Source organism: Lissotriton vulgaris, chromosome 7 (assembly GCF_964263255.1).
Source record: "Lissotriton vulgaris chromosome 7, aLisVul1.2, whole genome shotgun sequence".
In the NCBI taxonomy this organism is placed as follows: Eukaryota; Metazoa; Chordata; class Amphibia; order Caudata; family Salamandridae; genus Lissotriton; species Lissotriton vulgaris.
This window is the reverse complement of record NC_141695.1, coordinates 463,375,043-463,401,523: the sequence shown is the minus strand read 5'-3', so window position 1 is coordinate 463,401,523 and position 26,481 is coordinate 463,375,043. Positions and strand designations below refer to the sequence as shown.

The following is a 26,481-nucleotide window of genomic DNA, read 5'->3' as shown; positions in this document are numbered from 1 at the left end:
CCGGAGGTCCACCAGCTGGTAGCTATGACACAGAGCGGACAGGCTTACCTTACCATTGGGCAATGTGTAAAGTATTTATTTAGTACCAAATAAAGTCAAAATTCAAAAGAATAAATTTCCCAAACTGAGTTAGAAAAACCTAGCAAAATGTAGTAACCCAATTGACAAAATCCAATAAAGGGGAACTGGAGATATGACTATTTACAAAGATATTACCTTCTGACTTAGTCAGAAGTACATTTCTAAATCCTACTAGGACATCAAGACAGCACTTGGAGACTCTGTATCAGGCAGAGTTCACCAGCAGGGTCCACTCTACGTCCAGTTGTCAATGGTAAGCCGAGCAGTTGCAGGGCCACTTGTAGCTTGTATTCCTGTAGCTTGAACAAGAAGTCAGCCTTATGGTCCTTGGAGTTCACTTCGTGGGTAAAAGAAAATGCTGGCGGTGTCCTTCACGGCTCATTGCAGACTGAAGGTTCAGTCCTCAATCGTTCTTCCTCAGTGCCATCGTGTACTGAAGTGGATGCCACATTTATGCCTGACACGTGATAGTTGGTAGAAATTACTTCTGAGTAATGAGGTAAAGGTTTCTGGGCCAAGATTACCCATTTTGGGCATTTTCAAGATGGCGAAAGTCTTCAGGTGTGTGTGTTTGTGTTTGCGCACGTACTAGTCACGGTAAGGACACGTTTACATTACATTTCTACTTTTAGATACCATGAAACCGACCTTAAGGACTCCAAGACTTAAATAGGCGTGACAAATTAATATTTAAAATGGTGGTTCTGATTGTCAAAATACTTTATTTTTACATGTTAAATCAGTGTTTACACTGCTACAGTGAGGCTACAAAGGGGTAGGTTTGAAGCCATGTTTGCACTGTGACTGTTGTAGCTGGTGCTACAGTCCACTAGTGCCACTAAACCTGCGGACCCTGGGTACATCTTGTACCACATAATAGGGACTTTTAGGTAAGTTAAATATACCAATAAGGAATGTGCTGACTCGACCATGTTTAAAGAGGGAGCGTGGGCATTTAAAAAAGTGAACTGAGTTAAAAAAACAGCTAAAATATAGGGTCCAGCAAGAGGTGAAACATCTGGGGTGACTCCACAGAACAGGCTTCCTACACTGAGCCCCAAGGCTGGGGTTTAGTCATTTGCCTTTGTCCTGATTTACATCATAATATGGCGCTGCAAACTGGACCATTTACAGGGTAGTGCGGGTGAACAGATATAGGCTTCTCAATGAGGCAGATTGGGGGTGCTTGAGCTTAGTGCTAAATAATCTTTCAACAACCAAATAAAGTGAATGTGCAGTCAAGTTATCTTTCCAAAAAATGAAGTACTTAATTACACATTGGTACTCTGTACTACACACTACTAGTAACTAACACCGCGTCATTGCCTCTGAGCACTATTTGATGCTGTGCCACCCAACAACCTCGCTGCACACTTTTTCCAGGCTCTTACCTCAGTCTGGGTGGCACCTCTATCTCTCAGAGGAAACAAGAGTAGCCTGAATCTAGCACAGGTGCAGTCCAGTCACCCCCAAACAGTATGTGCGCTTAGTCTTTTGCTTCACTTACCTGCTTCATTAGTGAATTGAATTGAGACCTCTCAGGGCTCGCTCTGAGGCATGCCCACACGCCGATGAGTGGTGGCGTTCTGGCAAACAGTCTTCGAGTACCTCCAGCCTCGAGTGGTGGGCCTCTTTTGGTGGCACACCCACTCAAACTCCTCTGGGAGGGTGAGGCGGCAGTCCTGAGATTAAGTAGTCCTATCTGAACCAGTTCTAAGTGTCCTGGGCCTGTTGAGCTTGTGGTTGGGCCAGCACTGGGTCCAGATGGACCTCGGACAGAGCCCCCGAAAAGATCTTGCAACCCATAGTAGTTGCAGTCAACAATGTGAACAAGTCACACATTCAGGTGATGAAGCTCGGCAAGGGCTGGTGACAACTCCATCAGTTGCAGCCCCACATGGGCTAGTCATATTCTGAAGAAGTGGCAGCCCAACATTGGGTGAACTCAGCAAGCAATTGAATCCCTAACAGGCCCTCAGCAATAGTACTGTCATGGACATGTCGTTCCTGACTAGGGGTGTGGCACTGCAGCCTGGCAGCTACCAGATCGACCTCCAGCAATTTGCTTCTCTGTGTTACCCACAGCTTCTATAGACACACTGCACCTTTCTCTTTCATGATCAGTTTCTCCTCCGGAAGGGTAGGTAGGCTTCTCCCCTCTCTCAGCAGGCAAACTGGCTTTTAGGAGGTCCATGATAGGTACACAGATTCTCCAACAAGAGATCCTGACTTCAGGTGATGTCCCCTCACCTATGGAAGTTTGGCTTTTAGGCAGACACCAACCATAGTTGCACAGCAGCCTTCTGACTACACTGCGAAGCACTTCCTTGGCCACAGAGCACTTGCAACTGAAAGAACATAGTGCAAGGCCAGGCCAGGCCGGGGGGGTACCCAAAATGGACCCAGCTAAGCTCCATTACTCTGACTCACTCAAACACTACGCATGTACCACTAAAGCTACTCCCGTTGATACGCTTATCACTCTATCGGGATGTTGATGCCAAGGAATGGGAAAGTGCCCCTAGAAGCGTAACTTTACACAAGTGGGCCAGTAGTCCTCCACTATACTTTTCGCCATGAAAATTGACCTATTTCGGTGAGATAGGTAGCAGCGGTATTTGGACCTATTCTCAGGCACCATCCAGGGAAACTTACTAAACCCAGACATTTATAAAAACTAGACACCCAGGGGAGTCAAGGGTAGTATGACTTGCATGGACCCCACAGTGTTTGTTACTCAGAATTGCATACAACCCTGACTCTTAGGCTAAAATCTCAAATTTTCCTCACATTTCCGTGAATGTAAGTTCCAGAATTTGCAAAGATCCTCACAATTCCCACAATACAGAATTCCCACACTTTCCTGATCAAAACAGTTCGGCACTTTTGGTTTTAGGATGGGAGTTTGGTAGTATGACCCGATGAGGGTCAGCTGCCATCCGTTCTTATTTTCTTTTTTTTTTCTTCCCAAACCATGCCTGGGTGTAGTGTGCTTTCTATGCCCCCCCCTCCCATGCATAGACCCCATAATTCCCCTAGCAGGTTTTCCCTGGTACAGCCCGGTGCGTTGGAATGCGATTAACATCTCATCTCACCCCATACTATTTTTTCACTCACCATTTATAAGTATTTTTTTTCTTTTTTCTTTTTTAACCCGGTCTTTTCCCTATTGTCTAGAGGGCTTTTTGACTCCAAACTCCAGGGAATAGTGTCAATTGGAATTAAAATCTCCACCAAACCACCCCCAAGGTCATGCAGAAAGACTTTTGGTGCCATTATGGGGTGGGAGCACAACCCTTGCCCTAGACTGGATGTTTCCTATTCTATTTTGGGAAAATAAAAAAAGGTTCGAGGCATGTGGGCTGCTGAATTCATATCTGTGCATAGATCGCCGCCTAGTGTTGGGTCCGGATGATCGCACATTGTTGTCCTGGAAGAGTCTTCGAAGTATCACGAGATAGGTGGCTCCTCCCCTGGACTACAGTGCCAATGGGCATCGACTCCATCCTCAGATTGTTTTTTTCCGCCATTGGGTTCGGATGTGTATTGGTTCCCTCTAGTCGGAATCGAAAAAACTTTTCTTAAGACCAAAAGGTCTTTAGTACACGTCGGTATTGTCTTGCGTTCGGTGCCTAACTCTTCCAGCTCGGTTCCGAGCCGGATTCCATCACCCGCGTGCTTTCGACGCGGAGGGCCCAGTCGACGCTTCAGACCCTATCGACTGTTCATCATGGACCGAAGTCCGTTCAAAAGATGTCCCGTCTGCAACTCGAAGTATCCCCACATCGACGTCCACCCGGTGTGCAACAAGTGTCTGTCGCCGGACCACGATGAAGCCAGTTGCATGGCTTGTTCCCGCTTCAGGTCCAAGAAGACGCTTAAGCATCGACGCGCTGCGCGCCAGGAGGCCCAGCACACTGCACCGGCGCCTGCGGACATTTTCGATGCCGGGGATGTTGAGGAAGAAGTTTCCGGGGACATCGGTGACAACCTGTCGAATCCCGTGTCGGACGTCGACTACGACTACGATGCGGACGCAGAAATGTTCGAAGCTGAAGAAGTCGTCGACGAGGTAGGGGACGACGACGGGGCCTTTGGGGCCATGGAGGATAGCTTGGACGAAGAGCGACCTCGATCGGACACTGGGATCGTACCGATTCATAAGGCTCAGGTCAAGGGATCGCCACTAGGCCTTACCCAAGATCTTACGATGGGTTTCACGGCCCCGCCTTCGGGCTCGGCCACGGACATTGCTATTGAGCCGCACCCTGGTAAATCGAAACCGAAAGCATCACTCTGGTCGGATCCAAGGCCTCGGAGCCCTCGGCGCCGAAGAAGCAAAAGGGTGTTGTCGAGCCAAAGGCTCAAGTCAAGGGCGTCGAGACGAAGTCTGCCGCGCCGAAGACTAAAGTCAAGGTGGTTGAGCCGATTAAGTCGGCGCCGAAGGCGGTCGACACCAACAAAGGACTCGGTGACCCGAAGAAAGGACTCGGCGACCCGAAAGTTCTCGAAACTCCGCGTCAACGGGACAAGGCCAAGAGCGGCGCACCCCGAGGATCCACTACTGGTGGGGCCTCGAAGGATCCTGTCGACTCGGCGCGCCCGTCCGCCGCGTTCACCATGAAGGTGACGGACTCCTCACAGCGCATCAGGGAGAAGGCCTCGACGGTCGGACCAACAGATACTCCGCCTCCGAAGCCAGTCGAGAAACCTCACAAGGCGTCGACGCCCATTCACTTTACGTTGCCGCCGAAGGTGGCGCCGAAGGCTTTCACCACTAAAGCGGTCGCCAGCGTCCCCAAGAAGGTGTCCTCGGTGCCGAAGTCGTCGACGGGGGTGTCCACCCTGAAGCATTGACAATCTTCGGTGGACGAACAACATGAACATTTTATTGACGCCGAAACGGGCAGACTTTCCCGCCACAAGCTGAAAATTGCCCCGGAACAACCAATGTAGTCCTACAAGATTCCTCTAAAGAAAAAAAAGGACTCTGCTTCCACTCCTGTCCTGGTGGAACCAATTTCTCCAGACTCGAGATGTCTCGCCCACTTACTCTGATGTGGACGCTGGGGAGGGCGAGGATGAGGATGAGTACAGCTATCCTGTCTATACAGACCCTGATGATACCAATGAGCCCTGGGCTGCTGGTGCTGACCCAGGTGACCCTCATTCTGGACAAGACACTCAACTCTACTCTGTGAAGACGTCTCTTACGGAGGACTCTGCAGCATTCAATGCCCTCATTGAACGGGCGGCTAAAAATCACAACGTCCAGCTCCATGCTGACCCTATTGACGTCGATTTCCTTTTTGATACCTTTTCAGTCTCAGAAAGGACTGTCAAAACTCTACCTATGTTAAAAGGTGTCTTAAAACATGCTGGAGAGATCTTTAAAGAGCCTACCAGAGCAAGGGTGATAAACCCTAGGATTGAGAAAAAATATAAGCCAGCGCCTACGGATCCTACTTATATTAAAGGACAGTTGCCTCTGGACTCTCTTGTCGTCTCAAATGCCCGGAAGAGGGCTAATTCTCAGACAACGGGTGATGCTCCTCCCCCAGACAAGGAATCGAAGGTCTTTGAGGCATCAGGGAAAAGGGTGGCAGCACAAGCTGCCAATATCTGGCGCATTTCCAATACACAAGCGCTTCTAGCGAGGTATGACAGGGCACACTATGACACACTGAAGACCCTGTTGCAACACCTGCCAGATGAATACAAGGAGGCAGCTGAAATGCCTATTCAAGAGGGGAAGCTGATCTCTAATGCTTCGATTAAGTGTGCACTGGACGCGGCTGACACCGCAGCCAGAGCGGTCAACACTAGTGTTATGCTTAGACGACATGCCTGGCTGAGAATCTCCGGATTTAAGCCGGAGATACAGACCACCATCCTTAATCAAACAGTGAATCCAGATCACTTTTTTGGCCCAGAGGTTGACACCTCCTTAGAAAAGATTAAGAAGGACACGGAAACTGCTAAGTCCATGGGTGCCTTACAGTCCCAGTAGTTCAGGGGTGGGTCTTTTCTTCGTTCAAGCACTAGAGGCGTTTCCAGAGGCCAGCTCTCCCAAACAAAGTAATACTACAAAGGCAACACACAGTCCACATACACCAACAAAAGTCGAGGTGGATATCGTGGAAACAGCGCCAAGGGCAGGGGTCATGGAAACAACAACTCCAGATCCTCTGCCACCAGCAAACAGTGACTCCTTGTCACTGCCCCCCGACCACACAACACCGGTCGGGGGGAGACTTCAGCAGTTCCTGCCGGTCTGGAGAACCATCACCACAGACAGGTGGGTCAGACAACTTGTACAGTACGGTTATTGTCTGGAGTTAACATCCTCTCCACCCAACATACCCCCAAGACACCGTCCTATGTCCGCCGAGCATTTGCACTTATTGCAGCAGGATGTCCTCGTCATGCTGCAAAAAGGGGCAATAGAGCTCGTGCCTGTTCAGGAAAGAGGCACAGGAGTTTACTCCCTGTACTTCTTGATACCAAAAAAGGACGGGTCCCTCAGACCCATACTGGACCTCAGACCCCTCAACCAGTACATCCTATAGGAGCACTTTCATATGCTGACCCTGCAGCAGGTGCTCCCGTTGCTCAGTCAGGGGGATTTTCTCGCAACTTTAGACCTAAAGAATGCGTATTTTCACATTCCGCTGCACCCGTCAAACAAAAAATACCTCCGGTTCACCATCCAAAACCAGCACTACCAGTTCAAGGTTTTGCCTTTCGGAGTCACCACAGCACCCAGGGTGTTCACGAAGTGCCTGGCGACAGTGGCGGCGCACCTAAGGAGACAAAACATTCACGTCTACCCTTATCTGGACGACTGGCTCATCCGAGCGAAGTCGGCCCAGCAGTGTGCCGCTCACGTGTCCCACACCATTCACCTCCTTCACGATCTGGGATTCTCACCGAATTACCCAAAGTCCCACCTCCAGCCCGCCCACATACAGCATATCTGGGTGCGACAATAAACACTCTGGCGGCCACAGCACAGCCAAATTCAGTGAGGGTCAGCAGCATTCAATCGCTGATACAACGATTCAAACCCCAGCACTCGCTTCCAGCGCGAGTGTTCATGCAGTTGATAGGCATGATGGCCTCCTGCATCTCCATAGTCCCGCACGCGAGACTACATATGCGTCCGCTTCAGGAGTGCTTAGCACGTCAGTGGACTCAGGCTCACGGGCAGTTGAAAGACCTACGACGGACGCTTCTCTCCAGGGATGGGGAGCTCATGTACTCCACTACACTGTGCAGGGACTATGGACACAACAGCAAAGGAAGATGCACATCAATGTTCTGGAACTGATGGCGATCTTCATGGCACTAAAAGCCTTCAAAATACATATGTGCAACAAGGTCGTGCTGATCCGGACGGACAACATGACGGCCATGTACTACATTCAGAAGCAGGGAGGAACACACTCTCCACAGCTGTCTCATCTGGCTCAGAGCATGTGGAAGTGGGCCATTCAGAGAAACATCTTCCTCATGGCAGAACACCTCCCGGGCAAGGACAATCCGATGGCGGACCTGCTCAGCAGGTACAGCCACCAAATGCACGAGTGGGAGATACATCCATCAGTACTCCAACCATACTTCCAAAGGTGGGGACATCCAGAGATAGACCTGTTCGCCACAAGGGAGAACGCAAAATGCCAAAGCTTCGCCGCCAGGTTCCCACACCCACAGCCGCACGGCAATGTGATATGGATGAACTGGTCAGGCAAATTTGCGTACGCTTTTCCCCCAGCACCTCTGATACCGCTGGTGGCACGCAAGCTCAGGCAACACTCAATGACTCTCATCCTAGTTGCTCCAACGTGGGCTCGCCAACCATGGTACACCATGTTTCTAGAACTGTCCGTGGTACCGCATCAAAGGCCCTCGCACCCAGCCTTCTGATGCAGAGCCATGGCGACATTCAGCATCCAGATCCGCAACAGCTCAACCTAGCGATCTGGCTCCTGAGGTCTTAGAGTTTGGCTGCCTAAACTTGCCTCCTGACTGTATGGACATCATCCGGGAGGCGAGGAAGCCCACCACAAGAGCATGCCATGCGGCAAAGTGGAAGCAGTTTGTCATTTATTGTGCAGACCACAACATTAACCCGCTAGAGGCATCTATTCAGAACATCATTTGTTATCTTTTCCATCTGTACAAATGTAATCTGGCCTATGCTTCCATTCGCATACATCTATCCGCAATGGCCGCTTATCTCCAGAACAGGCAGCACCTCTCATTTTTCAGGGTGCCTGCCATTAAAGCCTTTCTAGAAGGACTCAAACGAGTCATTCCTCCGCGGACTCCACCAGCTCCGGAGTGGAACCTTAATGTGGTCCTCACCCGGCTGATGGGCCCTCCCTTTGAACCACTGCATTCCTGCGAGATTCAATTCTTGACATGGAAAGTTGCTTTCCTTATAGCGATTACATCGCTGCTACGAGTTAATGAGCTCCAAGCACTAACTATCCAAGAGCCATTTATTCAAACTCATTCTAACAGGGTGGTGCTTCGCACTAACCCTAAATTCCTTCCTAAGGTAGTGTTTCAATTCCATATTAACCAAACTATTGAATTGCCTGTTTTCTTCCAAAATCCTGAGCCATTGGCGGAGAGAATGCTCCACACCCTTGACGTCAAGAGGGCCCTGATGTATTACATTGATAGGACCAAGGATTTTAGGAAGACTAAACAACTCTTTGTTGCCTTTGCGCCACAACACAAAGGTAACCCCATTTCCAAAGCTGGTATTGCTAGGTGGATCGTTAAATGTATTCAGATCTGCTATCTGAAAGCCAAGCGTACTCTCACCATTCCACCGAGGGCCCACTCCACCAGAAAGTTGGGGGCCTCCATGGCTTTCCTTGGAAATATTCCTTTGGAAGACATATGTAGAGCAGCCACATGGTCTACCACACACATTTACAAAGCATTATTGTGTTGATGTGCACTCCAAACAGCAGGCAGCTGTAGGGCAGGCTGTTCTAAAAACACTTTTCCAAACTGCTGCTGCTGGCACGGGCGGCCGCCGTTAATGGAGGGACTGCTATGTATTCTATGCACAGATATGAATTCAGAAGCCCACATGCCTCAAACCGAATATGCTACTTACCAGTATGCATCTGTTCTTGGCATGTAGGGCTGCTGACATTCATATCGCCCGCCCTCCTCCCCGGCGCCTGTAGCAGCTGCAGAATTCACATATACTTCTAGCATGGTCATCATTCACTTAGTTTCACTCCATCTTGGCCACAATGGCTAAAAACAATCTGAGGATGGAGTCGATGCCCATGCGCACTGTAGTCCAGGGGAGGAGCTACCTATCTCGTTATACTTCGAAGACTCTTCCAGGACAACAATGTGCGATCATCCGGACCCAACACTAGGCGGTGATCTATGCACAGATATGAATGTCAGCAGCCCTACATGCCAAGAACAGATGCATACTGGTAAGTAGCATATTCGTTACCCTGGTGTCTAATCCCCCCCCCCCCCCCCCCCCCCCTCCAATCTGCTTCCTCTGGGTGGTTACACAGCATTATGGGGAAAGAGCACAACTCGATGCCTGGGAAGACCTACCCCATCCCTTCTTTTTATTTCATTTTTAGGTCTTGCTAGAGCCAGCGCATGCACTGGTCTGCGAGACATTTAGAAACTGGCTTTTTAAAAGGCTACCAGTGTGCGGTCACATGCGCTTGAACGGGCACAGGCCATCTGGCTTTTGTAATGGCTCATTAAGCCATGCTCCTCCACCCCCTCTTTCTCTGTTCTCTCAGTACCCCCTCCCTGCTCCCCCTGCCTCTTTGTCAGCTTCTGATGTGATGTGATTTCTCTAATGCAGGCGATAGGCTTGTGGGGGCTTCTATGAACCCCGTGCCATTGGAGGGGGTCAGGCAGAGGCAAGCAGGGCTGTCAGAGGGAGGGGGAAAGTGAGCTTTATTCCTCAGGTCACCTGCCTTTTTTCAGGGCCTTGCGCTCGTGCTGAAAAATGTATTCATAGATTTTAAATTAAAGATGCATTGTTTATTCAGGGCGAGGCGCCTAATACTATTAGATTGTGTCACATGTTTTATCTGCCACGTCTTCTTTTTCCCTGTAGGACGTTTTGTTTAAACTTAGAAACGGGCGCTCGTTTAATTGTAGGCCCTTCTTAAGCTGTTGACTTTGGTGCCGCAAAAAATCTGCCATGCCTAATGTCAGGGTGCACTTGTCCCTGCAGCCACAGTACAAACCACAATCAAATGTACTCCCCTCTCCCTGCCCCAAGCAACTTCGGGCGCAGTGTTCTTGCTCCCATTGAATCTGGGTGCAAGAATACTCCACCTTTGAGCTGTTTTGCTCTGCCGTAGGCAAGCCAGTCTTTACTCGACAGGCACTGGGGAGTGATGACATTATGCCTGCTTACTGTGCTACCGACTAGTAAGGGTCAAGCATTGCCAGGCAGAAGTGTCCACATCAAAAACACGAGAAAGAGATGCAGCTCTCCAATTCCAGGGCCTCGCTCTCTATTGTTTTTGGCAAATACGTCTGGAAGGGCAGTGCTAACACTGTATTTCATTGACTTTTCTCTGCCACCTCTCTTCATCTCCCAGGGGTGTCGAATTTTTTTAAGAATCTAGTAGTCCAAGAGAGGCATGCTTTTGAAAATTATTCTGTTATAAAAAATCTACCTTTTCCTTTTTGTGCCATATTATGGCAGCATCCTCACAGTTTTAAATCCGTGATAGTAGCCTCTCTGATTATGCCTCTCTGATTATGCCAAGGCGCATATTATATCAGTTTTTTTTATTCCAGCTACGTTCTGATTTTGCCTCCTTTTTGCAGATAGAAGTTGCAAAGCAGTAGTTCCAGAATTGGAATCTGTGCAAAGCCACAAACAGATGTGTATCAAGTGTGCAATATAAACGTAAACAAGCATTGGCATAGCCAATAGGTCTCACATTTGGGACCTTATTAGTGTTTAGCCATGCAACGGTTGGTGTTGTTGCACCAAGGATATTCTGCTGCATACCTAAATACTTATAGGGTCCCAAAAGCGAGAGCTATTGGCTATGCAAATGCTTGTTTGTGGTTCCTAGCGGTCTTTCTGGCTAGAAACACAAAACTATTTTTAGTAGACAATTGGACACATTCTCACTAAGATCTAAATAGGTCTGAGTGCCTGTCTGTAAAGCAAAAGTGCCTGCTCAGCCCTTGAACAGTTGCTTTAGATGCCTTATGCTCCCCTAACTGGCCCATTTATAGGTGTGAGATTACAGGCGTATCACATGGTGATCATTGGGGTCTGTTGTTAGATTTCATGGACTTCATATGAATGCACCGCCACGTCTGCTTTTAATGTATACATATCGTAAGAAATATTGCTGCACCCCTAAATACCATTTTCCTCACCTGTAATCATGGGTGTTCACCAACCTCGGTATCACTATCTATCATTAGGAGTCTTCCTTTTTTTATCCCAGTGTTTGCTGTATGCTTTACTTAAATTCTTTATAAACCCACTAGCAAAGAGTACCTCATTTCCCATGTGTGTTTCCTCTCTTGAGCTATGTTCTGTTCAGCTATGCCTATGAGTTTATTTTGCTTTACACTGTTATAGGGATAGTGTCTCTCCGATCATGAGGTACCGAAACCCACACGGATTATGTACAGGTACATGTGAGTATCAGTCATTAGAGAAATTATTCAATTCATGTTCTCCTTCCACAATCTTGTGGTACTGGGTGGAATAATATGGGACAGTGTTGGACTTTTCTCTTCATTGGTGCACTACAATATAGCTAACATGGAATTGAGTTCCTGGTCCTAAGTATGGAAGACTTTGAGTTTTTTTTTTTCCACAACGTAATTTTATTGTTGAAAGCGGGTACAGCTCTGGTGCCCCGAAGTGCACCCGCGAGATACAGAGATTGGCAATATGGGAGATTTCAACATTATCATACACTTTTTGGTGAAATATATGCATTTGAATACAACTTTTTAATACAAACAATAGTGCCATGGTAAGTTTACAAAAAAATATCATTAAATTTGGAGTACACATGTCCGAGCCAGACATTGAGATTTTCACAGCATTTCCTGGCACTTGTTTATAGATCATAATGCACAGTATGTTGCTTTCCCAATAGGACATGAGAATCTCGAACAAGAGTTTATTAACTGAAAACATAAAGCAGCTACTAATGGCATTCATAACACCATGTAGTAGTGATTTTTCACCTGCTGAGTACACCTGGTGAACTATTTATCTTTCGTCTTAGGTATTCGCAGATCCAGAGCGGAACAATGGATTTCCTTTTTGGGAAACGGAAGACTCCTGAGGAGATGCTGAGACAGAATCAGCGGGCTCTGACCAGAGCTATGAGAGAGATGGATCGAGAAAGGCAGAAATTGGAACAGCAGGAAAAGAAGATAATTGCCGACATAAAGAAGATGGCTAAGCAGGGGCAGATGGTAAGATACAATGCAAGGCAGGAGCAGATGTTAAGAAGTAATGAATAAGCAGGGGCTGTTGACTGATTGTGAATGAGCAGATCCCCTTGCCAGCTCCCCCTGCAGCAATTCTCCTGTCCAGCTTGCCCGCAGTCTGCTACCCTCTGCTTCCTGTCTACCTACTGCCCTCTGTTTGTGCCTTCTCTGGTAGTTTCTTGCTCTGTTAAACCTTTTCTGATTGTTTTTCTGCCCACAGTTTTGCCGCCCACGGTTTTGCCGCCCACAGTTTTGCCTTTGTTAGTTTTTCTGCCCGCTGCTTTGCCTTTTCTGCATGTTTCTTCCCACCTTTTCCCTCCTCCCGCCACAGCACTCCGCCCTACTCCCAAGACTTACTTAATGGAGGCCTCAGCGCAAACCCATTGAGAAGATCCACGTTCCAGCTCCTCCAGTGACAGGTATCCTGTACAGCTTGATCGAAGTTTACTACCTGTCCATCTGCTGCCCTCTGTTTGTGCCTCCTCTGCTCGTTTCTTGTTTGTTTTGCCTTTTCTGCAAATTTTCTGCCCTCTTTTTGACGTTTTCTGCTCGTTTTTTGCTGTTTTCTGTTTTGTGGTTTTCTGCTCTATTTAAACTTTCTGCTCGTTTTCTGCTCTCCGTTTTGCTTTCCTGCTCATTTTTCTGCACTCCGTTTTCCCTTCCTGCTCCCATTTTTTTCTCTGTTTTTCACTCTTCTTTGCCTATTTCTGCTAGTTTCTTCCCACCATTTCCCTCCACCCGCCACTCAGCACTCCCCCCTCCCCCCTCCCCCCAGGACTTACTTAATGGAGGTCGCAGCGCAACCCAATTGAGCAGATCCTCGTGGCAGATCCTCCTGCGATAATTATTCTATCCAGCTTGACCGCTGTCCACTACCTTCTGCTGCCCTCTGTTTGTGCACCTATGGTCGTTTCTTATTTGTTTGGCCTTTTATGCTAATTTCTTTGCCCTCTTCTGCTTTGTTTGCCCTCTTCTGCTCGTTTTCTGCCCTCTGTTTTGTCTTTCCTGCTTGTTTTTCTGCCCTGTTTTATCTTTCTCTGCTCGCTTGTTTTTCTGCCCCTTATTTTGCCGTTTTCTGCTTGTTTCTTCCCTCTTCCCGCCGTTTCATTGAGACCTGTATTTTGGATGAAGACCTCTCACCCAAGCGCCCAGATACTCCCAGGGAACTCAACAAATAATGATTGATTGCAGAATGCCACAACTGTCCACAATATTTTACTAAGTACACAAAAGTGTAGGCACAGGTTATACCTAGTTCAAGAAATTAGGCAGAAACGAATGGAGGGGGTCAGGGCCAAGCATACTGGATGACGACAATGTAGTAAACAACCAAGAAGAATTGGAGATTGCAGAAAGCAGAGACTGATGTCGAGTGGCTTGGGAAAACGTAATATTCTAATGTTCTTTATCCTGTGTTTCAAATGCTTCCCAAAGCTGTGTTTAATTTTGGAAAGACAAAAAATAGTGTTTTCATGAGCCATTGCTTATTTTCCCTGCCCTGGTCCACTGTACCCCCTTAGCATGGCAAACCAGACAGGAAAAATTATGTGGAAGACTGTCCTTTAAAAGAGGAGTCATTTGAAAACCTTAAGGCGACGGCCCTGTTTTGGATCAGCCAGATTTAACTTTACGTATGTTTATATTTTTACAAAATGACAGCCAAAGTAATATTCAATGTTATACTTCTGGCAGAAGAATTTCATTGACTTTTTTAGTCAATCAGGCATGATTTCACCAGAATGTGATAGGTTTACTACTTAGTGTTATTTCTAGGTTGCTGCCATTGCAGTAAAGAATATTTACATGCTCTTCAAATTGGTGTTTACCTTTATTGGCTACATCAGATAGATGCAGCAATTTAAAGGAAATGTCTCTGCAGTGTTGTGTCCTGTATCAGTAAGGAATTTACAAATACCATATCGCACTATAATGCCATTCTTTCTGCTTGGCACCATCTTCTAAGCCCTTTGGACTCCTAATGTGGCAAAAGGTCTTTTTTTCCAGGGGAGAATCTTGATTCAGACAATGCTGTCTGTAATCCAGTGTCGGACTCAACAATGAATGTCTTTGTTTACAGCTGCCACTGGTAAGCTGAAAGGAGAATGTAGAAAGGTGGCTGTAGATTACTTATTGTCTTGAACAGGTGTTTCTTCATAGCTGCGTATGTAAACTAACTCTCTGGGACCTATTTAGCTTCTAAACACTAGCACCAAAATTGGTCAGTAAAAGCGTGTGCGTCTGTATTCTCTTAAATACTTTCTGTGCTAGCCACCACCCTTCCCTTGTCCATCCAACAACTCCTCCAAGGGTAGCAGTGAGATGATGATTGTGTCTGGAATGACCTCCAAATTGTTGTGGCAATTATGGCCTTGCACCAGCAAGGACAGGAGGCCTGATGACTTGCTTCTTTTAGTGAAAGGTGTATCCTATGGAGGCGGCTTCTTATGCCTCTTCTCCACCTAGTTCATGTTGTTTGTCTGTAAAAGAGGCACTGACTTTAATGAAGATACCTACGAAGCAGAACCAGGACTATAAGTAAGTGACCTTTTCTTCAAACCTAGGCCTGTTGGCTATACCATTGCTTGCTAATTGTGTAGACTGTATGGACTAAGGTGCTGAGCATTCAGTTACCTCGCATCAGCCATATTTCAGTGAGAAGAGGTGAGGGGCATCGGGGGGGTAATAGATGTGGTCTGACTTGCATGGTGTGAGATGTGTTTTGTGGAGTTCCACAAAATCACCTGATTGCCCATGTAAAAGAGCTTGTTCCATATGTCTCCTCTTCTCCTAACCCTCTGCTATGTAAGGGGAGGTGGTGAGTAGTCTGGTGAATCTCCAGTTTGTGCTTCATGGCTTGTTCCTCTGGTAGGTGGTATCCCTTCGAAGAGACAGACCTGTTCTACTGCACGCAAGATGAAGTTTGTGCCTAGAGCGAGGCCACATTGATGTGGGACCAGTGGAAAGTGTACGCCTCTATCATCGTTCACTCTGTTGGCTGATTTTGCCAGCACTTCATGCCGGCCCTTAGGCTATCACTAGAGTGACACAAAGAGAAACGTGGCTTGCGGCTGGGGTGAGGGTTGTGAGACCAGTGGTCTAACACAAGTTATGAAAAAAACATGGGTAAGATTGATAAACGGAAACCCCAGTGGTGGTGGGTTTGCCATGCACGGTGCTTGGTGTAGGGCCTGAGGGGCTGGGCCTTTTATTCTTTCTCCTGGTGCTGCTAACCTGGATCTGAGATACTGTGTGAAGCGGTGCGAGTGCTGTACATTAGAACTCGACAGTAACACAGTGCCATCCTCCTCTGGTCAAACCCAAATTAAAGTCAGAGTGTTGGGGCTGCTGAAAGATCACAAGCATCTTTTTATTCTCCTGTTATGGAGATGCACAATGCTTGTTGTGCTTCACGAGAGAATGTAGCCATTTGATTTCCATACAAAAAATGCAGACAACATGCCTGACCGGCGTAAGTTTGGGAATGTTTGGGTATTGGGCCTACATGAGAAATTGGAGGGACCCAATGCAGGTTTGTTTTTTGAGGATAGGTTTGTGTCAGCTGTGACTGAGGGTTTTGTATAAAGTCTTCTTATTGAGAGGGCACTTTAAGCTCCTCCTCCCTTCGTTGTTGCCAAGCTCTGGATAACTAGGCATTGTGAAATGATCTTTCACACTGTGAGGTGTAGTGGTCCTTTCCAGGCGGATGGTGCCTTTCAGGGAAGTAAAGAAAAAACTCTGAGATTTGCAACTACAGTATTCACACCTTTTTCCAGATATACTGTGTATTATTGCGGCCGGAAAGTTATACCTTTTTGAGGCTTCAGCTGAATGGTACTGGTCTAATTGTGGGCGGCTTTGGGGAGACCCTCATACTCAAACACTGTAACAGTAGACTGCCTAGAAACAGAAGAAAAGGGAGGGTTCTCAGAGACTGAGCTAATCGACCTATTGGCGGTTGAAAGAGCTGCTGTGATTGTGTTACTTGTGTTCTTTGCAGGTGGTCCCCCATGTTCTAACTCCAGTGATGTAGAATCTTCTTGAAGGACGGAAAGGAAAAGACTGGGAGTGTGACTTCTCCTAATGGGAGACTGTGCTGGGGATGGCGTCTAACCTACTTTGATAATCTGTCCTATGGAGTGGCTGTCGTTTTATTGGTCCGAATGTATATTCAGAATTAACAATATCTTTATCCTGTGTAAATAGCATGACTGATACTTTCTCGGATGCAGCTGAATAGAGTTATCCCTCGCCCCTTTGAATTGTTAAAAGCAAAGTTTTATAGTTACATGCTCTTTGTTCGATATGTACTTTGTATGTAAACATTTATACTCTTGACCTACTCTTCTTGTCATAGTCAATTATCTTGCTGTTACAGGTGCATATTCTATTTCATGGTACCCATAGTTGGAGAGACATCACTTAGTGGTGATTGTTGGGCCTTTAGTTGTTTCTTTTGTTGGGGGATGTTTGTTCTGGATGAGTGCCAGGTAGCCTTCCACTGGGGGGATTTTTATGGTGGTTGTGTGTAGTTGGTTAAGATGCAGTAGATGTAGTCAAACAGTGGCAATACTTTCGAGTTGACCTGTTTTATGTTATGGGTGGATCTTCATGGGATTCTCTGAGGAATCTGGACAGTTGTATGTGATGGCAATGGAAAATGGTTGTTAATATTTGAGCAAGGTAGGTGTGCTGGGTTTGAGCAGAGTTTGAGGAGTTCTGTGGCTGGCTTTTGATTTGAGTATTGTTGATGCCTGTAAGAGCACTATGTCACAGGTGAGTCTGCTGGCCTTTTGCCGAGTGTTTGACAGTGAGCGTGAAAAGAGGAATGCCTCCCAATGGGGAAGGAGAGATATTGTGAGGATAGCTGGTCATGTACAAATTATTATTAACTGTATGCTGTCAACCATTTCCTATACCTCCCTGGCCTCGAATTTTGGTTTGGGGATCTGGCTAATCTGAGTAAATGTCATAGGGTATTGGCATATATGTACTGTAATGGCACCAACTTGACACTCTCTAAAGCATAAAATTAGTACTTCACACTCCTTGTACCTTAGTGCAGTGCTAGTGTGTTGATAAATATAAAGGTATGTGTGCACTGGCTGGTACCATATGTGTCCCAAATGTAAGCCATGCTGCTTACCTACAAATACTGGTTGAGCATTGGCTGAAGAATGCCACACCTTTCATATTGTGAACTTTATATATTGTGTAACTTTTAACAGCTTTGTTGACATGATCTTAAATAGATTGAACTCTATACTTATGAATTTCTGGAGCCGGAAAGCATCTATCGTGCTATAAGCTACTCTGTGTGGATCACTGTGATTGAAACCTTTGGGACCCGCTGGTTTCTTTTGATCAGGTGAACATCAGTAGGTTACAGTTACAATGGACGGAGGCTATGGAAGGCCCACGGTCTACTGGTGAAATAAAACAATGGAATGAGTAAAGAGAAACCCTCCTATCCCCTGGACTATCGGTTGTCCTGCACAATTCCATGTAACTTATTATGGGCAGTTGGCCCTTGAACCTTTTGGAAATGTTTCTCAGGTTAAAACTGTACTAGTAGTATATTCATAGTTTTTAAGCTGTGTCCTTACCGGGATGGCTTTGTTCCTGACAGAATCACTTCCCCTTATTAATGATGTCTTTATCATTAGATTTCTTCTGCGACAGCGGTGGCACGGCTCCCATTGTTGGTGTCTATTGACTACAAAAAGGCTTTTGATATGTTGAACTTGTAGATTGTCTGACCGGGATCTCGCGTTCATGCTTGTCCCTTTCACCATGTGTAAAAATTGGCCATGTTGATTGTACACAGTTTACCAAGAAACGTGACACATTACAGGAGGGGCCAACTTTTACTTGTACTATTTGCTATGGCCTGGGAGCCCTGAGACTGTAAGACTATAGTCCTCCCCCGCCCCTTTCCACCCCCTATCCCCAATATACTCTTCCCACCTCTGTCAGCATTCCATTTCTTTAGATGCTGTTGAGGAGTTACTATATATCAGGAACCCAGTGGTGGATTTGGTTGCTGTTCTAAATTAGATGGACAGATTTGGAGACCTCTCTAGCCTGCATATAAACCTTTTTTCTGTTGTGAAAGATGCAACCATGTGTAAGCGTAACTCTCCTTTGTTTGACTCTCTGAATCTCTGTGCTGCAGTTCTATTATTGAAAAAACAGCTAAAATAGTGTCAATAATAGTCCATGTTAGTTACAGCTAGTGTTGGACATCAGTTATAGCCCTGTTCCACAATCCTTAGAGCAAATGTTTGACGTTAGTTTCAACCAGCATGTGTAGTGTAATAGAAGACTTTTTCAAGGCTCTGACTCAGTAGTGTATGAAGTTAATCCTAATATGACCCATTTTATGACTCCTTTGTAGTTACAAGATGCAATAGATTTGACCATGAAAAAGCTGTGGGGGACTGAATTGATGTATAATGAGATCACATCCGAAGGTGTGGTCTCAAAACGGAGTACAGTTGGTGAACATTGTTGGGAAAGTACATATCTTGTGAGATGGGTAACCATTTGAGAGCAAGCAGATGAGAAAAGTGAAAGGTCAGTTGTTACCAAAAATTAATAACCTAGTGCATATGCTCATGCTTATCCGTGAGAGTTATCAGTGCAGATGTGTAATGCTCAAGGTTTGCCAAAAGATAGTATGTGTACCATCTTTTGGTTGGGGTTGAGATGAGCAGGAGGAGAGTTAGTAGCCAGAAAGGTTACGGTTGATTAGTGACCAGAAGTTAAAGGCAGTACAATTCAGCGAATAGTAGAGAAAAGGTAAATACTCACATGGAATGTGATGAGGAGGGTGTATTACACCTCTGCAGTGATGATTTTGAACATATTGTATACAGAACATAGTACTGTGTGATTCAAGCAAAAATATGTGTATTTTAGGATGTGCAACATTTACCTCCCTGCTACTTCTTTGATGGGTGTCTCCAAATTATATTTCTTGGATTTTCTTTGTCCCTTTTTTTTATATGTAAAGTGGTCCGCCAACACTCTTCATTCCTTAGAATTTCTTCAGGCTAGCTCCATTAGAAGTCAGAAACCGGTTTGTGTCCGGGATGAGCATAAGATCGGTCCAGGCCAAGGCCCAGGCACTACATAATACTAACAAAACGGAAGAGTGATCAGGTGGGTGTGTGGGGGGGATGGGACGACACCAAAATCTGACCAGCCTTCGTTACTGAAACCGCGTGGGTATGAATTCCTTCATGAGGGTGAGTAACTATGCATCATGAAAGGAGAGTTTAAACAATTAGTTGAGGACATAGAAGTGGTATGTTTTGACTGATGGACTTGGGGCAACAATCCTGTGGGTACCTGTGTGGGTCTTTTAGGAAGAAGAATGTTATGATTTGAGGGGGGACGTTGGCTTTTTCTGGTCTTGCTCACAGCACCCTATCTGTCCTCAGCTTAGGACCTTGTTAGGGCTTATCAGCGCTTCCATTCAAACCGTAGGTCCTATCTTACTGTCATCCTCCTGGGTATCACTTTCACACGATTTGGAGTTGGAATTATTTTTCTATCTGTCTGATTGTGAGACCTCCATTTTAGTAGATTCCGAAGATTCCAAGAACTTCCCCAAGTTGCCAGGCTGATAGAAATATTTATTCTTTCCACAGAGTATTTCGCTTAGCTGCAGGTTCCAAGAAATGATAGTGCCATTTACAAAGCACTGGGTTTGAGGCCAGAAATTGTTTGTTTTATGTTCTTTTCCTGAATAAAAGTTGTCTGTGGATACGAGATCCTTGTATAATGTTATATTATTAATAAAATGCACAAATACTTGTTAAAGGTGTGCTTGATTAAACAGTGGAAAACCAGGAAAATCAGGTTAGTTAACCTCAATATGGACACGTTTTTATACATTTCCAGAATGCAATATCTTTTGTGAGAAAATAGATCTCCCTAGGAAGGAGGTTCCAAATTTCACTTGCCAGTTAAAAGAATGAATTATTGCCAGGCCATGCGCTGGTGTATTTGATAGTGTGCACAAGATTAACAAATGTAGAGTTGAGCTTATACGCAAAGGATTATATGGAACCAGGCGATGTTGCAGATAAGAAGGTTCTTAAACATGAAAGGCGCAGGTGCATAAAACTTTGAAGATTAGAATGCTTGGACACAGGGACCCAATACATCTTCTTAAGATTCCCGGAAATAAAGTAGTGAGCATGAAGGTGTAGAATGAGGTGAGCCGCATACATTTGGGTAAACTGAAGCTGCCAGATAAGAGGCTGGTAGACCCTAATGGAAAGAGTACCAGTAACCAAGATAAGTTGACTGCTTGCACTACTGTTAGTGGTTTAGCTGCTCGGAGAAGGGGGACCGCCTTTCTCTGATTATGAAGTAGCATAAAGCACCTACTAGTGAGTTTGTTGACCTGAGTGACAAAAGATAATTAGTTTAAAAGACAATTTCTAAATTCTGTGCTGAAGTTCCCTATTCTGCGGCTGATAGGAAAAAGACCAGATTGAGAAAAAAGCACCACAGTGCAGAACCATTTGGTTTTAAAGATTTATGCTGGAGGTGAGAGTGCACATACTAGCTCCAAACCTGGATTGGACATCCCCAATGTAGTTCCTTATGTAAAAATTCATCCAAGTGTTTTCAGCCTTGGACATTAGGGAGAAACTGAGGTATCTTATGGAGTTGGCCACAGGGTAAATGCCCCGATTCAACAGAATTGTTCTAGGAGAGCAGTCAGAGTGGACTCTCTGGTGCAAAAGTCTGAAGAAATATTGAAATGAAGGAAGGTACCCTGGTTGGCATCTGTTGGTGATAACACAACTTCCTTGGACGAATCCTTCAAGGCTTGTCTGTAAAAGTCAAGAAACGGGAGTATCATGTGAGAAAGTAGCAAAAGCTGCGCTAAGATCAAGTAAGCAAAGTGTGGCTTGACCACCTGGATGAGCAATGTAAAAGAATGGACTGTACTTTTTCACCACCATAATGATCTACCTTCAATGCTGGTGGTGGAGGGGGTAGGTCAAGATTGCTCTTAGTGCATGTGGCTTCATTGGATGCTTGAAGCACAATCTTTGTGCCCTCCGAAACCACAGAGGTGAACAGAAAGACTGGCCAGTCAAGTCTGGTAGGGATAATTCCAAGAAGGACAAATAGTTGACGTGTTCTACGTTCTAAGGGCATCCTCACATCCTAAAGTTTGTCCTCAAGGTCGGTCATCCAAATCCAATTTCTTGAATACATCTTTTGTCAGGGTTTGGACATTCTGTTTAAACTGGTCTTCAAATGGACGTTCATGAACATTCCAACATTTATTGGAAGGATGCAGAGTCTGTGCGTATAGTTTTAATTTCAGCAGCTATTTCTACATTGCTAGACAGGCAATAGATCTTTTTATGCCCTCTCGGAGTCCAGATTTACTTCCCCCATTTTAGAGGGTGATCAAGTTTCTTTGACTGTGCTTTGATTTTCGTCTAATTGAAGAGTAGTTGCCGTAATCTCTAGCAAGATCTGCTCCGTCAGAATCCACACTAGAAAAGGCATGTCCGGAGACAGATGAGGAATAAAAATCGCCACTCCAAGGGAAGAGAGAGGGGTGCCTATACAAAGAGGAAGGAATTCAAAACTGCTAGCAGAATTCATGTGTCAGCTGGAGGACAACAAATGTATGTCTCCATCCAAGATAATAAGACTGCTTCAGGGAACGCCAGCACAATCCCCATCCAAGGAGTGAAGTAGACTGTTCAGTCTGTGCTGTCTACAAATGTGTGCAAGGGCAGTACAGTACCTACACATGCATATTGTGTATTGTAGGGGTACTTGCACAGCTAAACTGATGGGCTGTGCAAAGAGTGATTCAAGGCAGCAGCAACCTTTCAAAGAATGTGGGACAAATGTCCCTAAATCCACCCTGAAAGGAAACGCTGTGTGGCTATGTGGTCCTGTTCAGCTCTGTGCATGCGAATAACCAAACTGCACAGTCTCCTCTCCAGTGGTAGCACCTAGCTGAGCCTTCTGTCAAATATGTCCATTGCATTTCTTGTCACTGATTTGGGAAGCATTACGTACTAACATGGCTGCCTATGTCAATTTTTACAGCAACAACAGTGCCAGCACATCCTACTTGTCCGAACTAGGTGATCTTCTAGAGGGCAGGGGCTCTGCTGCATGACCACACTGGCATGATTCCTTCCTTGCCATGAGCAACCTGAGAGAGCTGATCAGTAGCAGTGGCCTTGTGCTCAGTATAGGAGACCCTATGGCCATTCACTGTCTCCGAGCAGACTCATGGCCAGTACTTCGCTGCTGATCTTGATGTTGAAGGTCAGGTAGGCGGTCTGTCAATGTGAGAAGTAGCAACCAGCAGTGCAGGAGCAAATTTTGCCTAGGTCAGTGGCTTTGTTGGAAGGATTATGGGAGCAGTATCCCTCTAGTTGTACTACTATCAACCTCAACCTCAACCCTATGTGGCCTGATTCCATGCAGCAGAGATTCCTATACAGGTTCCTTTTAGAGAAGACCTGCCAGCTGTCATCATGGTTCTGTATGGGCAGTAGCATTAAGCAGGATGGCCAGAGGCTTAATGGGTGTCAACAATCTTTAAAGAAGACAAGCCAATTTCCTCCAATGTTTGGGTGGTAAAGCAGGCAGGAATTATTTTAGGTGGTAGTATATGCTTGCGTTCAAGTACCATATGACTCCCAGCATTTCAATGTGCTGTCACTATTAATAATTTCGAGAGTACAAAGGGTTTGGTAATGATTAAAGACTATAGGGGAGTTGCAAAAAGACTTATTTGTAGTGCTTTGAACAAAGTTCTTGTTAAGTTAATGGTTAGATATAGGATATCATTAAGGACTTCTGAGTTATTTCACACTAGGGTCTAGTTAGTATATTGTGGGACGCTACATCGCTACTATTATATCACAAGACACCGAATCATTAAAGATATGCTATATAATTAAGTCAAGAGTTAATTCAACTTAGTACAAATAAAGGGGGACTTGAGGGGGTAGGTACTCCCAAGATGATTTAGGTCTTGATTTGGAGTTTGGCGGATGGGTACTTCACAAACCTGAATGATATTCCATCGCCTTAGGATATTTTATTATCTTTACCCCAGAATAAGCCAGGTAACAATGCCACAAGCCAGGGAGGACCAGCTTGAGAGTGAATGGCTTCCTCACAGCCCCCTTCCAGATCGTCAGAGGAACGCGCTAGGGCAACCCTCTAGGGCTGTCCCCGATCACCATTGCTCTTCATCTTTGCAGTGGACCCTTTGGTCCAACAGTTCCAAGAGCGTCATTTATACTGTGGCTTACGGTTTAGACATGGCCCACTTTTAATTTCCATGTGTGCAGACAATCTATATTGCATTTCCTTCGAGATCCTGCCATACACCTGCCCTCAATTATCAGAGAAATTATTAGATATAGATGCGTTTCTGGATTGTCCATTAACTGGAATAAATCGGAGCTATTTCCTCTTACCGACGCCACAGTGCCCTGTCAACTGGAGTCCAGCTAAATGTGGTGCGATGATTCCCCACAATACCTCGGTATTCTTCTGCACCAACAGAAAGAAAAAATGATGTGTTTAAATTACGTCCTTGCAATTGCCAAACTTACCACTCAAATTGAGCACTGTATCAGGCTCCCGTTGTCAGCGGCTGGAAGGATAGCCATAATCAAAATGGTGGTACTCCCTTGCTTCTTAGATCTGTTTTTTAATATCCCGATCCCACTGATTAATAGTTTTTTCGCCACACTCAAAGGTCTACTGCTCCACTTGGTCTGGGTTGGACGGTGGCCTTGGTTCCGATGGGAGACACTTACGCTCCCATACGAAAGCAGTGGCTTTTGAGTACTGTATATACATTCATATTACCTGGTGGCACAATGTCACCTCTCCTATTATTGGTACTACACAGATGCTAGAATACCATATCTGAAAAAAGAGCGGGAACTGGTGAGACACACCCTCCATCCCCCCTCTGCCATTAGGCCATTAGGCCACACAAGAGACCTCACTGACATTCAAACACTTTATACCACTTGCTGGGCCTGGTTAAAGTTATGCAGATACTTGAAAGTTGGGCTACTCAACCCACCAGCATTGCCCCTGGCCCACAATCATTGACTGTCATTGACCCAGGTTCAACGCAGTCCAAGGAATCCCCATATTCATACCATTAGCGAACTTTTCACGGATGGCCATGCCATAACACACAAGGCTGCTCTGGTGACACCACCCACAAGGGCATTTTTGTCCTTCGAGGAATACAGGACACAATACACAATAGAATACCAACCTACCCAATACAATACCAACCTACCCAGTGGAACCTGAAGATTTCCTACCACTGACATTGGTGATCAAGCCTTCTGACTGGTCTCACCTGGTATCCTGTCTATACCAAACTTGCTTAGCTTCAAAATCTGTGGGAGTTGAGTGAGCCCGCAAGGCATGGGACCGAGACTTGGGACACCCACTCACAGACCACATGTGGAGTTTTTGCTGCATACAAACCAAACTGATTTCTCCCAATCTCACAGATAAACTGCTTGATGACAAGTTCCTCCACAGAGCATATACGACATGCTTTCTGCCCCGTTCATTGTTATTGTCCACTGCGAGGGGTGACTTGAAATTGTGCTTTGCATGTAAGAATATATTTGTATTGTTGTTTTTCTTGGATACAAAATTACATTTTTTTAAAAAAACGTTATTTTTATCTGTCTGATGTTCTAATGAGCAGTGCGGAGTTCGAGTGAAAAGAACTAAATACTTCCTGCACCATTTCTTGCTAGTTAGTTCTTTTCATGTGCTAAGGTAATATTTATTTGTTTCTGTCAAAGCCTATATTACCTTGCAAAGTTAGTAATGCTGTATTATGTAGCCTGTACGTCAACTCGTGCTAAGACATATCCTTTCTTTGTGCCAGTTAGTTTACTCTGGTAGAATGAATTCTCTAGTGTCCAAATGTAGTTGAAAGAACAATAGTTCACCAGTTGAGCTGCTACAAGCCATTCCAAACACTGTTTGTTGGCTCACCACCCTCTGGATTCCTAACACAGCAACCACTGCTCAGTGTGTCTACCAAATGAACACCATTGTTTATTTTTATTTTTAAATATGCTGTGCAGAGTGGGAATACAACCACTGTCTGGTTTAGGGGTTGCCTTCATTCCTGTATTAGGCTTTATAAATCGGATATGTGCCTTACCATGTCCTGATAGATTTGCTGCATCAATAACACTTTCTTTTTGGTCTCCATAGGATGCAGTTAAAATCATGGCCAAAGACTTGGTGCGAACTCGCCGCTATGTGAAGAAGTTTATTCTGATGAGGGCGAACATCCAAGCTGTGTCTCTGAAGATTCAGACACTGAAGTCTAATAATTCAATGGCACAGGCAATGAAAGGAGTCACCAAGGCCATGGCAACGATGAACAGACAGGTACAAGATCAAGAAAATATACTTGTGAAGTGTCATCTGACAACTTTCCTTAACAGCCTCCTACCCTGTTGACCATCCTTAGGACGCACCAGTCTTCCAAGAATCTCTTTCAGTTACTTACTCTTTTAACTTACAGTTAAATGTTCTTGCAAGATACCCTTGTGGTAATCCGCTGCTACTATCGCATACACTGTTGGAGCCCTTAGGATTTGTGTTTTCCCCAATACATGAGGGTGACCCTGGATAACATTTTCTGGAAAGGGCTGGGTGGGTCCCATACGTCCCATCTCCTGAAAAGGATTTTCATTCTGTATTTCCCCATTGGGTGTGCAAATTGCATCCACAGAATCTGTTTACATAGTAAAGGTGTGTGGCATGCACGATCACTCTTTGTGGCCTGTAGGAAAGTAACAATAGGTTGACTATTTCCTCGACTGACTAGCTATCCGGTGT

At 45.6% G+C, this 26,481-nt stretch overlaps 1 protein-coding gene across 1 annotated transcript in view; it reads left to right on the top strand.

The window, feature by feature from the left end:
* CHMP2A (charged multivesicular body protein 2A) overlaps positions 1-26,481 on the top strand; it is a 247,173-nt gene that overhangs the window by 42,395 nt on the left and 178,297 nt on the right. The window contains exons 2-3 of the mRNA XM_086930503.1: positions 12,366-12,558; positions 25,849-26,028. Coding sequence (XP_086786629.1) covers positions 12,391-12,558; positions 25,849-26,028 — 348 coding nt within the window. The 5' untranslated portion in view covers positions 12,366-12,390. The remainder of the gene's footprint in view (positions 1-12,365; positions 12,559-25,848; positions 26,029-26,481) is intronic.